Below are 15,286 nucleotides of genomic sequence, written 5' to 3'. Positions count from 1 at the left end.
AGAAGGGGGAGGGAGGAAATGTGCTCATTTCATATGAGCGAGGAATTGGGGGAGGGGAGTGAGAGCCCAGTCAGGCCTGGTCACTGGGTGCCCTCCTCACGGCGTCCCATGTCCTCACCTCTTGGGCTTGACCGTGGACTTTGGGCTTCTTCCAGAGCCAAACTCCAGACAGCACCTCTCAGAAAATGGAACACTACCCTCACCCCGGAAAAATGGCTGCCTGATTGACACTTCAGACGTGACCCCACTTTACAAAACCAAACAAGGGCGTGAGCCGCCCTCTCGGAGAGGCACCCTGTTGGCCTGGTTGTGGGAGAATTCATTTCCCGGGCCCCGGGGAAGATCTGGAGTGTGATGTTCTCTGTACCGGCAGGACATTTTAAACGCCTGTTTTCCTCACCGTTATGAATTTTGCTGCAGTTCTCCAGTTGCTCTGCAAGTGATGAGGGAAGGAACTGAATTCTGTCACGTCCAACTGTGCGATGCGTTTTCATTTGCTGGGGACAGTTAGATAGACGCAGCCTTCAGTTCACCGAATCAACAAATCACGGAGTTAGCGCGGAAATCATAAATAATAGAAAAGGGGAAGGAAGAGGCTAAGAGGAGCCGGCAAGGTAACAAAATAATAAAAAGAGCTATTTTCAGGCAAAATGATGAAAGATTATTGCCTGCCATTCTGTCTTCTACATGTTTACAGGTTCTATTTTTGCTAGAATTTTTTATTTGACTCTTTCTTCACTGCCTGATAAGTTTTTGAACTGGCATAGGCTCAAAGAAGAAATGCAATGCCTTTCCCCAGAGAGTTATGGATTTAGCTCCAGTTGAAGTTTGTGCATTGAATAGGCATCATCCCCAGACTGAGCAGCTAATGTTATTGGTCAGTGTATATGTCGTGTGTTTTTTTAATTTAAATTATTTATCATTTAAAATATTACATGTGTTTCCTTTTCCCCCCCATTGACCTCTCCCCAGCCGCTCCCACCCCTCAGCACATGCCCTCCCCTCCCTACCGTCTGTGTCCATGGGTTATGCTCATATGTATGCACAAGTCCTTTGTGGGTCTCTTACCCTCACATGCCTTCCCTCTGAGGTTGGAAGGTCTATTCAATTCTTCTGTGACTCTGGCTCTATTGTTGTTCATCAGTTTATCTTGATCATTATATTCCACAAATGAGTGAGGTCATGTGATATTTATCTTTCTCCAACTGGTTTATTTTGTTTAGCATAATGCTCTACAGGTCCATCCATGCTATTGCAAATAGTAACAGTTCCTTCTTTTTTACAGCAGCATAGTATTCCATTGTGTAGATGTACCATAGATTTTTTAATCCACTCACCTGCTGATGAGCTCTTAGGCTGCTTCCAAATCTTAGCTATGTAAATGGTGCTGCTATGAACATAGGGGTGATTGTATCCTTTCTGATTGGTGTTTCTGCTTTCTTGGGATATATTTTTAGAAGTGGGATTACTTGGTCAAATGGGAGTTTCATTTTTAGTTTTTTGAGGGAACTCCATACTGTTCTCCACAGCAGCTGCACCAGTCTGCATTCCCACCAGCAGTGCACGAGGGTTCCTTTTTCTCCGCATCCTCGCCAGCACTTGTCATTTGCTGATTTGTTGATGATAGCCATTTTGACAGGTGTGAGATGGCACCTCATTGTCATTTTAATTTGCATCTTTCGGATGACTAGTGACTTTAAGCATGTTTTTCATATGTCTCATGGCCTTCTGTATGTCCTCTTTCAAAAAGTGTCTATATTGGTCCTTTGCCCATTTTTTTTGATTCCATTGTTTATCTTCCTTTTGTTAAGTTTAATGAGTTCCCTATAAATTTTGGAGATGAAAACTTTCTCAGAAATAACATTGGTAAATATGTTCTCTCATGCAGTGGGCTCTCTTACAGTTTTGTTGCTAACCTTGGAGTAAATTATTACATAGTTGTAGGTAACTGGTATACTAGTACATGGTATTTGGGGTGTTCATTTGGAGGGGGAGATGGTTGGTGTTTCCTATACATAATATTATGAAATTAGCCTTGGGATATTTGGCGTTTCCAATGCTTAATTAAACTCTTTGCCTGGGTCCCTCTTACTAACCTTACAGGACTCACATTAGATCATTTCTTTTTTCTCTTTGTTTTTGCTTAAGCCCTTCGCCTTTTTTCCCGCCCCCCCAGGCTCCCCACACCCTCCCCTCTGACAGCTGTCAGTCTGTTCTCTGTACCAATGAGTCTGTTTCTCATCTGTGTTTTAGTTTATTTTGTTCATTAGATTCCACACATAAGTGGAATCATATGGTATTTGTCTTTCTCTCCCTGGCTTATTTCACTTAGCATAATAATGATGGTAATGATGACATTTTTCATATCCTTTTCTATCAGCAGTTGCTGCAGGTTCCTCCAAGTGACTCCGTATCTTTGAAAATAATCTTTGAAAATAATCCATTTAGGTCTAACTCAGTTAAGAGTATTAGAGAAGGGAATACTCTGGGCCAATTGTCCACAGCACTGCTTGGTCAGGAGGGCTCAAAAGTAAACAGTGAAATAAAGGCACCAAAAATATACCCTGTCGTCAGGAAATTGGCAGAACCAGACAAATGTGTGATAGATGCTATTATTCTTTCTCTCACTTAAGATGTCTTTGAGAAACCCAAATATGAGTTGCTTGTTGAAACTAAGGCTTAAAACATTCCCAAATCCAAAATACTTGTTTTTACCAAATATTCATTAAAAATTAGAACCAGTGGAATTTCTTAGTGCATAAAAATACACACACAGAGTACTAGCTTATAAAAACATTGCACCAAAACAGTATACACATGGCCATTAGGACATGAAAACAATTTTATGTAATTGATAAAATCAGAAGGAATTTTGAAGCAAAATTTATTTTGACTCAATAATGATCGAGTTTCTGATGCTCTTTACAGACTTGGAACACTTTTCCTGATAGATAACAAGTCTTCCCACATATGTACATTTAAGATACATTTAAGATGAGTTTTCTAAGAACATACATGCTTAAGAGGCATAATATGGAGTTGATGAGGGAGATCTTAATTTGCATACTTCCTGCCTTAAATGCCTGAACAATCTTGGGTATAATGTTGCATGAATAAGGCATTTAGTGTTTAATGTGATATGACTTAAACACTCTTTTTGCCAGAGTCTATAAAACCTTCGCTATTTGGGGCTGTTAGTTCTCATTTTTATCTACCAAACTCACTGAGGAAGGAAAATACGTGGAGGCTTCCACTGGTCAGCTCCAATCTTTTCCATTGGCTGGTCATAAAATCTCCTACTCTTACACCCGGGATGGTCCCTTTGGAAAGGGACACTTGGTGATCCATCCTGAACAAGGGCAGGGGCTTCTACTTGTCCACCTGCCTCTTTCACTGGCCTCCCATCCTTCCAACAGCCCTGTTGAGGTCCATGGGGGAATAATCCAGAGCCATAGGAGATGCTGAACCTGAGACACTGGCAAAGCCACATCTTGCCTGATTTTGCACAGCGAGGAGTATTACAACCTCACCATAACACACCTCACCATGACACCATACATGAAGCCTAAAATGTTTCACCGGGAAAACACAGATTGGCATTATTTCAAGGTTTGTCAAATAACCAGGAAAAAACTATGCAGCTGACTGACGGACCTTCCTGGGCTCTGGCTGCTGGTGCAAATCTGCCTTCTTCCCAGCTGTGCTTCAGCACCAGGCGCTGTCCATTTATGCAGAAATCCTCATGGGGAGGATTCCAGGGCTGGTTGGGCATCATGACAAGCAGGGAAGAGTCTAGAACTCTCCCAGCTGGGAGAATACTAGGAATATGGACACTCCACTTCCAAGACAGGTGTCTGACCATTGCCTCCCCTGTCCTACTCCTCCCTCAACATCTCTTCCCCACTGTGGAGCTGAAAATCGTATCTGAGAAACCCAACACTGACTGAGAATGGGGCTGCATGGAGAATGGTCCCGACTTCTGATGTGTCAGGTTCAAACCATGGAGCTTTACTGCACTTTTAGAGCCAGATATAAAAGTCAGATCCCCTGATTCCTAGAGGAAAGTCTTTGCGGGCTCATTCCAGAATTACCATTGTCTCCACCTCCATTGTTATTCCAGGCTCAGAGGGGGTCAGACACGCCTCTGTCTCCCGCAGAGCTCTTACCCAGCAACTTCCCCTGAAAGCCAGGTCCCTTCCCACTGTTCCGGACATGGGCTTGTCCCTGTGCACACGACTGAGAGGAGGTGGGAGAGTGGTGCGGGGCACATCGCATTGTTCTTTCAACTTTTCACAGCTTTTATGTTTGAAATTCGTACTTAACACAGCTCCTAAGTTCTGCCCACATCTCTCGCAAGCCACCTACCTGTTTATTCACTATCTCGACTTCACACATCTTATGTGTTTCATCCATTCTGTTTGCTTTTTCCAACTCTGTAGCAGAATTGAATATTCTTAGATCCCACAGCAAACACATAAACAGACAGACCTATGGGGGAACAATAAGATAACACACACACACACACACACACACACACACACACACACACACACAGAAAACATTGTAGTGACAGAAGAAATGAAAACCAAAACAGAGAGTAGCTGAGTTGCAGCATTTGAGGGAATTTTGAGCAGAACGTGGTGGGTGCCTCCTGCTGAGGTGTGCCAGGCCCTGGAGCAGCACCATCTTCAGTATGGACAACCCATGCCCCCTTCAGAGGAACTTATAGAGTCCTTCTTTAAGGTTCCTTTAAAATTAAAAATGAAGCTAATATCTCAAAGCCAATTACATCAAAGCAATCATATTACTGAATGCAGTTTTTCAAATGGCATGTGGCCCAGCCTCCTGCTCACTTCCTCTCCCAGGAGGGCCCTTGCCCGGCTCCCAAAGGGAAATGGAATCTCAGGCTGTTAGGAAAGGAAAAGCCACTCTTGTGACTCATTAAATACTTGAAAGTATATGTTTTTAAAATTTTATTTTTCAGTTATAGGTGAATATCGAGAGGGAGGGGGGATCACTTTATAAAGTATATGATTAAAATTGTATCTTTATTGTGTGTTTTTCTGATTACGAAGTAGTACATTTATTATAAAAATTCAATGTAAATTGCTATAAGGGAAGTTCCCAAAGGGCACATGGAAGCAATGACATTAAGATAAACTGCTTCCTGTAGCCAGACAGTGAGGTTTTCTGTCAGCCAAGGCAAAAAGGGAACACTGGCTTACAGGGTGTTTATCCAAACTAGGATTCCCAGGTAAAATATAGGACACCCAGTTCAATTTGAATTTCTGAAATATAAGTATATCCCAAACACTTCATGGGATATACTTACACTAAAAATTATTCCTTTGTGTACCTGAAATTAAAATTTTTGCATAAAAAATTCACTTTTAATTGTGCTAACATACACATAACATCAAACTATTTTTAACAAATTTTAAATATACATTGTATATTTACATTGCCATGGGACCAAACTCTAGAACTCTTTCATCTTACAAAACTAACCCTTTACTGACAAAACATCAACTCCCATTTCCCCTCTGGCACTCATCTTCCTACTTCCTGTTTCTATGAGTTTGACAACTCTAAAAACCTCACACAAGTGGAATCATATCTATCTTTCTGTGAAACTGGCTTATCTCATTAAGCATAATGTCCTTGAGCTTCGTCCATGTTGCCACATGTGTCAGAACTTCCTTTTTTAAGGCTGAATAGTATTGCATTGTGTGTATACACCACATTGTGTTTCTTGAAACCCAAATTTAACAGGACATTATGTGCTACATCTGGCAACCCTGTTCTGACAACATCAGTCTAGATGAGCTTTCTCTAGAAATTAGAGCAGAGGAGTGTTCATTCTCAAGGACATGTGTTACAGAAACACGAAGGGGACACATCCAGGAGCATTCTCCTCTCCAAGTTTGCACAAGCCATGGAGCTGTGGTCAGTGAGTCCTAATTCTGTCAGCACTGTGTCAGGAGTCCTTGAACTCATGGAGCACGTTGAGCACACATGGGAAGGAGCCATAATTAGATTCTCAAAAGTGTCAGACACCCCTAAGGAGGGCAGGAGGCACCCTCTTCTTGACTGAGGGCATAGCTTTGAACTCAAGAAGGCATTTTTGCTGGGGGCTTGGGTCTTAGTACTTTCCAGGCAATCGATTTCCTGAATATCTAAACTCAAATACAGAGAAAATCTCGGCAAGTTTGAAAGAGTGGGAAGTTTACCCATCTGCTGAAATATCCCTTTCAAGTGAGGATGAGCCTATGCTGCCATGCCCTCCGCATCTTTCACAGCCGTCGAAGGGGAGCGAGTTCAGGAGGGACGCACATCTTTGTGAATGTCCTGATGACGGTTAAAGTTAAGAGGCCTTAAATGCCAAAGTTCCTTAAGGAGAGAGAGGAGATTAAGAGACAGAGAGCAATGCCTCGGCAGTGAATAACCTTACTACTTGTAGAAAACAAATGACCATTTTGATGATCACCTCTTTATTTTTTCTTTAGAAATCCTTCTTCAACTTACCAACAGCACTTACCGATGAGCTTGACTGGCCCCAACTTTCTGGTGCTACTGGATTTCTGAACGCCACTAGTGGGTATGTACGTTTAGAAACCTTCAAAGGTTTCAGTGTATCTTTGTGAAAACAGGGCTTTTTCTAAGATGTGAATTATTAGGAATGACTTCTAGAGCACAAATGACACACAACAAACCCGCCCCTGACGTAGTCCACCACCCAGTGGGATGCAATATGAATTCTATTTATCAGTGCAGGCCAGAAGAGAGTATTCCCAGTGAGGGGGCTGTAAAGTTGACCTCTGATGGAGAATATTCAACACCTGGCTAAAGTTTTCTGAGTCAAGGGACCAAGAAGTTTACTTGATTATTTCCATGCAGAAATTAATATTCATAAAGTTAATAGGCAGGTCTCAAGGTCCTGGATTCATGCTGGTGGTAATGCTCTAGATATGAAGGCAGAGACCATGCGTGGACAGTCTGAGAGGCACGGACCACTTTGCTGTGTGCGATTGGGTGTTGATTCGGGGCCTGGGAACAGCCATTCATTGCATCTTGTGAATAATTTATTTGACTATATCTTCACTCATTTATTTTAAAAATAGTTAAGTACTTGCTACCTAATAGGGCACAGATGGTATAAATGCCTTAAAGTTTAATAAGGCTTGTCCCATCTCTATAGTAAAATCTCATTCAAGTAGGGCAGATGAGATAAAATATAAGTAACAAAAATACCAGATAAATGTGCCAAAACACTATTCTATGGATCTTTACATCCTTCGACACTTTGACAGAGTCTGTTCTCTTGACTCTCTGGTTTCAGAGAATTCAAAAAGTAATAACCCTTAAAATCATGTGTTTTGCTTTGTTTTTCTCCCAATGTGATTCAGAAAGCAATTGAGTTGTTCTAAGATAAAAAGAAAAAACCCTATATGCGGTGGTTAGCCTGGGGGCAAGAAACCTGACATTAGGAAGGAAATGATGAGAAGCCGAAAATATATTTTTAAGATTGAAAACAGTGCTTTGTGTTTAGATCGCCTCCAAAAGCAATTAACTCACAGGAAAATCCTATTTAAGTTAAAGAAGCCACGGCCCAGAAGAATAGAAAACAATACCCAAACTTCAGGAAGAGAGGGCTTCTCCTTTAAAAGCCATATCTACCATCCCCGGAGTCCGTGTGGCCGATTAGGAGATAAACTGCACGTACAGGTACAGGGGTCCGGTCTGTGTGGCCTTAGGTGGGACATTGAGCGTCCCTGGGCCTCGTGGACATGATGCAGTTGAGTTGACATTCTCTCCAATGTGCAAGCTTAGCGCTTGTAGGACCACATGATGTTCAAGTCCGCATCCTACCTCAGGGCGCTGCTTGCTTTAGAAGTGTTGGAGGAAACTCCTGCCAAGAGAGGTCTTGCTTCTTCCCAGCAAATATGCTTTTCCCCACCATTAGCTGGCTGTACCTGAGACCATACATGCCCGTTTTATGGGTCGGAGCTAGAAAAGTGCTAGGAGCCATGTCTCCTTAGGGCCTGGTTACTGTGCTCTGAGAGCCGAGCTCATGCCTGGTAAGCCCTGCCTTGTGGGATATTGGGTGCTTGACCAGTTATTCATTACAGTGGTATTCCGTTAACGTCCTACATGTGCACTGTTTCCTCCAAACAAACTCCAGAGAGGGAGACAGGTGACTCCAGATCCTTAAAAAATAACCGTGTTTGTGGCTGCCCAAATCACCTCCTTCTGAAAGTGGGGCCAGGAGTTGGTCCAGTCAGTGGAGTTCTACAAGCCAGGGCTAAATGACAAAGAGGTTCCTTAAATGTGGGGAGCAGAGGGGGCTGGGAGGAAAAATAGGGCAACACTCGTAGATCAAGGAAGGAAGGAAGGGAGGGAGGGAGGGAGGGAGGGAGGGAGGGAGGGAGGGAGGGAGGGAGGGAAGGAGAAAGAAGCTGATGTTACCCGTAAGAAGTTATAAAAGCTAAAACAACCAAAAGCAATTACCAAGTTACCATATCCAGCTGGAGAGCCTAGAGTGCGAGCAGAGAGTCCACATAAGTGGGTGTGAATTAGATGGAATTGTCTAGAGTACAATTGGCTCCCTCTATCTCTGGATTAAATTGCTATCTGGGGCCAGAGACATAGCTAACGCCTGGAAGGAAATGGACAAAGACATTGTCACCAGTGGCACGGCAATGCCATTCAAGGACATTCACACACATCTTTGATGAAAGGTGTCCTAGAATCTGACAGTTAAAGGTTACCTATTCTCTCTGACCCAATAGGCATTATATGAGAGAACAGTTTTGAAAGCAGCGTGCAACTGCAAACCAGACACTTGGGGCATTAAACATAGAAAATGGGAGAGAAGGGATTTGCCGCTAAGATTTGCTAACCTAATTTCATGGGGTTTTTTAAAAAAGACATGTAAGTACTAAACACTAATGAGCTTAATAACCTTATTAAATCCATTATTCAAAAATTACATGTGCTATAATTGCCCATGATTAGCTGTCCTATAATTATACTTTGCCAAACAAATAATTAGCATTGGCCTTTTGCAGGTGGGTGAGGCTGATTGGAGAGGATAGAGTCTGCATCAGTGATTCTCCAAGTGTGGTCCAGGGACCCCTGGGGGTGTCTCAGGGGGTCCACAAGGTGGAAACTATTCTCACAACAATATTAAGACAGTATTTGCCTTTTGCACTGCACAGCCATCTGTACCAAAGGTGCAAAAGCAATGGCGGGCAAAACCGCTGCCCTCTGTGCATGAGTCAAAGCAGTGGCACCCAACTGCATTCGGAGTCCTGTGGTCTCCATCTGCACACACTGGTTTAATAGGGGGAGATCCTCCCTTCAGAACATTGCCTATGAAGCAGAAAGAAGTCACTAATTCTGTTAAAGTAAGCACAGGACTTATTAATAATCTCATCGCATGAGCCCTAGCTGGTTTGGCTCAATGAATAGAACATCCGCCTGCAGACTAAAGGGTCCCAGGTTCGATTTTGATCAGGGGTACGTACCTTAGTTGCAGGCTTCATCCCCAGTAGGGGGGGTGCAGGAGGCAGCTGATCTATGTTTCTCTCTCATCGATGTTTCTCTCTCTCTCCCTCTGTAAAATCTATTATATATATATATATATATATATATATATATATATATATATATATATATAATAGATAATAGATTATGTGTGTATATGTGTATATATAATAGATTATGTGTGTATATGTATATATGTATATATGTGTATATATATGTATGTGTGTGTGTGTGTGTGTGTGTGTATATATATATATATATATATATTAAAATCTCATCTCATGAAATGAGAAGGATGCATGAAGCACTTTTGCTACAAATAAAACATGATGGTTGTCTTAAGGTCAAGCACCTGCATGCTGACTTGAGAGCAGAATCAATAAGTTTTCTATGGAACACCCTTTTTATTGGAGAAAATAAAAAGAAAAAAAAACTTGGAAAGCAAACTATGGTTACCCAGTCTTGGATACAGCAGATATTTTATCCGAAATGAATCAGATGAACGTGTCACTTCAAGGAAAACAAATAACAGCATTGACTGCTAATCAGCACAATATGAGCTTTCAAAGAAAAATGTGAAATTTGAAAACTTGGCTTTTCCATGGCCGTGACAGCTTCCATGGATGCGAAGGCCTTGCCATGAGGCAGGCGGTGCTGGCAACTAGGGTGGGTTTAACGTCGTGTCATAAATGCATCAGCACCTGGCGTGCCCTCCTCACTCAGTGACCATCGTCTCTACATGACCCGTGGGTGATGCATAGGATCCTGCACGAGAAAACCCGCTCAGAGCACTGGCAGGCCAAGGCATTTCCATGCCACCAGGGGCAAGAGTTCACGGATGTAACTTCCGGTTCCACAAGACAGCCCATCGGTCTCTAAGGAGCTGCCATTTGTCAAGTTTTGGTATAAAATCCGAGAAGCTTACCCAAAGTTACAGAAAAGGGACATTAAAATGCCATCCCCTCTCCCCACCGCGTGTGTGTGTGAGACCAGGTTTCCTTCCTGTGTTCCCACCAAAACAACACGTCCCGGCAGACGGAGTCCAAGGCAGAGGGGAGCACCCAGCGGGCTCTGATCAGACGGACATTGGGGAATTGAAAATGGTAAAGCGATCCCAACCTTCTCACTCACTGGAGGAATGCATTGGAAAACACATTTTTACAGGGGAAAAATGTTGTTTATATGAACGTGTAATATATCATTATTTTTAAAAATGAAATGTTCTTTTCGTTTTCTAAGTTTTAATTTCTAATATATAAATATTGACAGCTGTAACTCTCAGGAACAGAAGCTCTCTGGTTTCCCAGCCATCTTAAGAGTGAAAAGCAGACTGAGAGCCAAAAGCAGAGAACTTCTGTTCTCAGGGAGTGGGTGGGAAAAAGACATGTGGCTGAGGACAGAGACTGGGGACCCCGCAGGGAGAGGTCCGGGAAGAGAAGATGGGGAAGAACGGCGCTCGCTGGAGAAGGAACGCTCTCTCTGGCCCTGCTGCTGGCCTCCTGAGCCCCTATCGGTTCTTGGCTGGTTCCCTAAGATTCTACTTCATAGCACCTCAGAATTTAACCCAAACTAGCAGTGCCCCTGGTCTCAGAAAGGTCACCAGGACCTAGTACATCACTGTCGCTTGAACAACATCCCATTTGGTATATCCTTACACCTCTGACCTGCTAAGCATTCTGGGAAGCTACTGAATTGCCTCTCTCCAAATAGGATCTGATTTGAGTCAACATAGGAGGAGATCATGTCTTCCCTTCCAAGCCAATCCCTTTACTTTGTCTACGTTACTCTTGAGGCTCATCCTTGAGTTTATTCTTTTTGTTTTGTCTTTCTTTCTATCATGGTGAAATGGAGGGGGAGTGGGATTAGACGTCTCTCTAAGAGAAAGTGGTTTTTTGTGTTACCTGAGCCTGTGATGGGAAAAACAACTATGTCTGAAACTCACCTATTTTAAATTTTATTCTTAAAAAGCAAAATCTGACCTGCAAGCGCTCACATAAAAGACTGTACTTCCTGGGCCCCGCAGTAGATGGAGCTGATAAAATCGAGGATTTATTTATTTTTTGTTTTTTTTTTTAAATCGGGGATTTAGTCAGATATACTAGTACTTGCAATTCCACTCCCTGTGCTAAGGGCACCAGCACCTTTATCATCGGGAGAGGTGTGAGGACGAGAACATTTTATACTCTTCATCGGCACCCCTCGGATTTCAGACTGAAGTGATCACCTCACCTACTAGCCCATGGGACTGGGTTTTGAAGCACAACAGCGGAAAAGGAGAGAAACAAACAAACAAACAAACAAAAAATCAGACTGGGGACCCTGAGTCCAACTGAGGATAGGGGAGCAAGTGGAGGGGGATTCAAAACCAGAAAGGCCTTAGAGTGCATGCAGCTTGCCCTGGATAGAGGTGATGTTCTATTAAGCAAGCTTCTCAATGTGTAGGCATCTGAAAATATTGTTATAAGCTTCTCAAAATATTGTATTGATCCCTCTATCTTCTACGGAGCACTCCCTGACAAATCCAATTCCTAGAATTTATAGGAGAGATTATGTACTTGAGGTGGAGATGAAAGAAAACAGTATCTTTGATTATATGAAATACTTTCTAGTGCCTCCTACAAAACCTTAATCCCAGCATTTTAGATGCTGTTTCTGGTCAGAAATGTTCATTCACCTATGGTAAAGATTTCTATATTCTTGTAATAAGATACAGTGCAACTAACCATATCCATAATTCAACATCCACACTACTTACTCTCCAGGATCAGGGCATGAGCAAAACAATATTTCAGTCCATAAATTTTGTTTTTAGAATTATCAAAAATATAAGTATGGATAAATATTGGTAACAATTATTTTCCCAAAAGAAAATAACCCCTCTTTATTGACCGTGAAATTATTTTAGTATTGAATTCGGGTCTGATGTCCCTTTCCCATCTTTCTTTTTTTTATTTTTTCAAAATAGAATAAAATAAGCAAGGCAGAGGTCATAAACAATGCAGCTTGTAGAGGTCAGGCTTCTGGGTAATAAAGAGAGCAGGAAGAACCAACAGCCACAGCCTGTTGGGAGCCAGAAAGCAGAAGGCCAGTGGTCCCTGCCTCCACCCACTGAGGCACGGACATCCTAAGCTGGTGGGAGGGAAAGGGAAGAAGCAACGTGCTTACATGGCAAGACCTCCAGAATACGTGGGAGTCAGCTATCTATGGTAGTGCCAGAAGCGAGGGTGCGGCTACACATAGGAGGAGGAGTATTGGTTGAAAGGTTGCAGATAGAACCTCAGATTTCTTCCCAACTCCACCGGGGAGAGGGAGGGGGAAGCATGGGGCTAGCAGCCCTCACTGGCTCTGGGATGAGCCTTGGGGTTTCTTCTCTGGAGAGGCTGAGAGGAAGGGCTTCTGGGCTGGGAGACACTGGACACAAGTGGGGAGAGGGACACCCTGGTGAAGCACATGTGTGCTGTAAATCACACGCCTCCCAGCCCGGCTGGAGACAGGAAGGTCCTTTCCTGGGGAATCTGCTCACCTCACGCGGAAAGCCCCCAAAGACAGGGCAGCAGGGCCTCCCTGAGAAAGGCCGGCCAGCCGAGGGGGAGGACCAGAGGAGCAAGGCCCACCCAGGGCCCTGTTTCCAGCCAGCTTTCAGTTCCCGACCAGTTCCCACTTTTACATCTAAGCCAACAAACAACCCAAGACCATAGGTACCTGAGGGAAAGCTTGAATGTGAAAGACAGCAAACAAAGAGAAAAGCAACCTTAAAGAAACAAACTATTGCGTTGTATACTAGGGATTAAAAAACAACAACAAAACAAAAACAAAAAAATGCTAGTTAATATACTACTTATAAAAGAAACTAAAAATTAATATCTTCAAAAAGATGAGGTATTTTAATGAAGTAACAAGAACATGTGCTACATTTAAAGAAACATTCAAAAGAACAAAAAGAGCCTTGGAAATTATATCAGTGGCATGAGATGATTTTCCCAGAAAGAGAACGTTAAGACTATTACCCAGAAAGTAGAGCAAAAGAACCAAGATATGGGAGGTACGGCAGAAAAAAAAAAAAAAGGAAAATTAGAGACCAACCTAGGTGACTCAATATTCAAATAAGGGGGTTCTAAGAAAAAAAGGAAGAAGAAAACAGCGACGAAGTAATCGAAGAACACTCTCAGCCCTGAGTGGCATGAATTTCCAGGCTAAAAGTGTCTCACACTGTGAATGACAATAGAGCCACATCAGCCTGCCTCAGTGACATTACAGAACCCCAACCCCGGGAGCAAGGTGCTGCCCCAGATTCCCAAAGGATCAAGGAGCAGAAAAGCTCTGACAACAGCACCAGGAGGCCAGGCAGTCTGGGGTCCCTTCAGGCATCTGAGGGAAAGTGCTTTTTCCTTAGAGTTCTGTAACCCTCCGCCTGCTTGTCTGTCATTACATAACAAGGCGCTTCCAACGTTGGTGGCTTATACCAACCTTTATTTTTATTACATCTCCTGATCAGATACTTCTGAGTTTAATTACTGTTCATTAGTTTATCTGGTCTTGTTTTATGAAGGAGTTTAGGAAGCCTATAACATTATAGAGAATGTAACATTAAATTTCATTTAAATTAAAGTGTGGCAAAAGAACATAGAAAAATCAAAGATGTGACAAAGAGAAACCAAGAAAATGATTTAGAATAGGTGTAATTATAGCCTGATATTGTCACACATTTGCCTCTAAACTCTGTCCATTGGTATTAGATTTAGCTATAGGTAACAGAGAGACTCAACATAAGGTGGTTTAATTAAGATAATGCATGAGTTTATTTCTCTCAAACAGGAAAGTTCAGGGATTTGCAATCCAGGTCTAGCATGGGAGCTCAAGTTCCCTGCTCCTCAGGATCCACAATCTTTCCAGCTCATCCTTACCTTCCTGGGGTGGAATTTACCCCTACAGTCTAAGATGGCAGCATTCCTATTCCTGGCAGCAGAATGGCTAAGCAGGAAAAAGAAAGCAAAAAAACCTGCCAATTGTGTCCTAAGAAATATCCCCAGAAACTGCTGCTAAAAACATCCACTTCCATCCCATTGCCCAGAACTTAGTGAAGTGACCACTCCTAGCTGCAAAGGAAGCTGGGAAAGCAGGCATCATTACGGGCAGACCTGTGTCCTACGAAAACGTCTGTGAAAATGGACAAAGGGGAGACAAGGGTCTGAAGGACAAGAGTGTCTGCCACAGCTTCATAGCCACCGAGAGAAGAGCGGGAACATGGTCAAGTTTAAAACACAGAAGCGATAAAGACCACCAGTTGTTCGAGAGACATACAGCAGCTTTTGGTAAAAGGGTTACAAAGGTCCTCCTAAGAAAAAAAGTTTGATCTTCCCACATCCATGCAATGTCTATAGGGCTGTTTTCTGTAACCACTTATGCAGCGACGGTTTAGAGAAAAACACAACTATAGAGATGTGGTTTTCTGAATTCACTTTCACCCCACTTTAAAAATCATAATAAAAACATGTGCTTGTATTTCATCATGTGACTGTCCCAACGTTAAGCATACATGTATGTATTTGTTCCAGAATTAAAGAAAACTCTATCTACCTTCGTCTACGGAAAAGAAACCACTGCAATCACCGGGACTACCAGAATATTTCAAAAAACGGTGGGTGGCCACCCTCGGCCTTCGCCTATGTGCGCTGAATGACTGATTTTATTTCCCAAGGACCTCAGCAGCTGAGCATTGGTGACAAGGGCCATGGGGTAA

General features: G+C 42.8%; 1 protein-coding gene across 2 annotated transcripts in view; it reads left to right on the top strand.

Annotated features, from left to right (window-relative positions):
* The window catches only part of AOAH (acyloxyacyl hydrolase), a 73,795-nt gene that overhangs the window by 44,495 nt on the left and 14,014 nt on the right, over positions 1 to 15,286 (top strand). Inside the window, exons 12-13 of one of the 2 annotated variants that reach the window (XM_036453833.2) lie at positions 6,507 to 6,595; positions 15,099 to 15,184. In XM_036453833.2, coding sequence (XP_036309726.1) covers positions 6,507 to 6,595; positions 15,099 to 15,184 — 175 coding nt within the window. Of the gene's footprint in view, positions 1 to 6,506; positions 6,599 to 15,098; positions 15,185 to 15,286 lie in introns of both variants that reach the window. The other variant, XM_036453832.2, reaches the window with a different exon arrangement.

The sequence above is a fragment of the Pipistrellus kuhlii genome, unplaced genomic scaffold (assembly GCF_014108245.1).
Source record: "Pipistrellus kuhlii isolate mPipKuh1 unplaced genomic scaffold, mPipKuh1.p scaffold_m20_p_26, whole genome shotgun sequence".
Classification (NCBI taxonomy): Eukaryota; Metazoa; Chordata; class Mammalia; order Chiroptera; family Vespertilionidae; genus Pipistrellus; species Pipistrellus kuhlii.
This window is presented reverse-complemented; position numbering and strand designations above follow the sequence as displayed.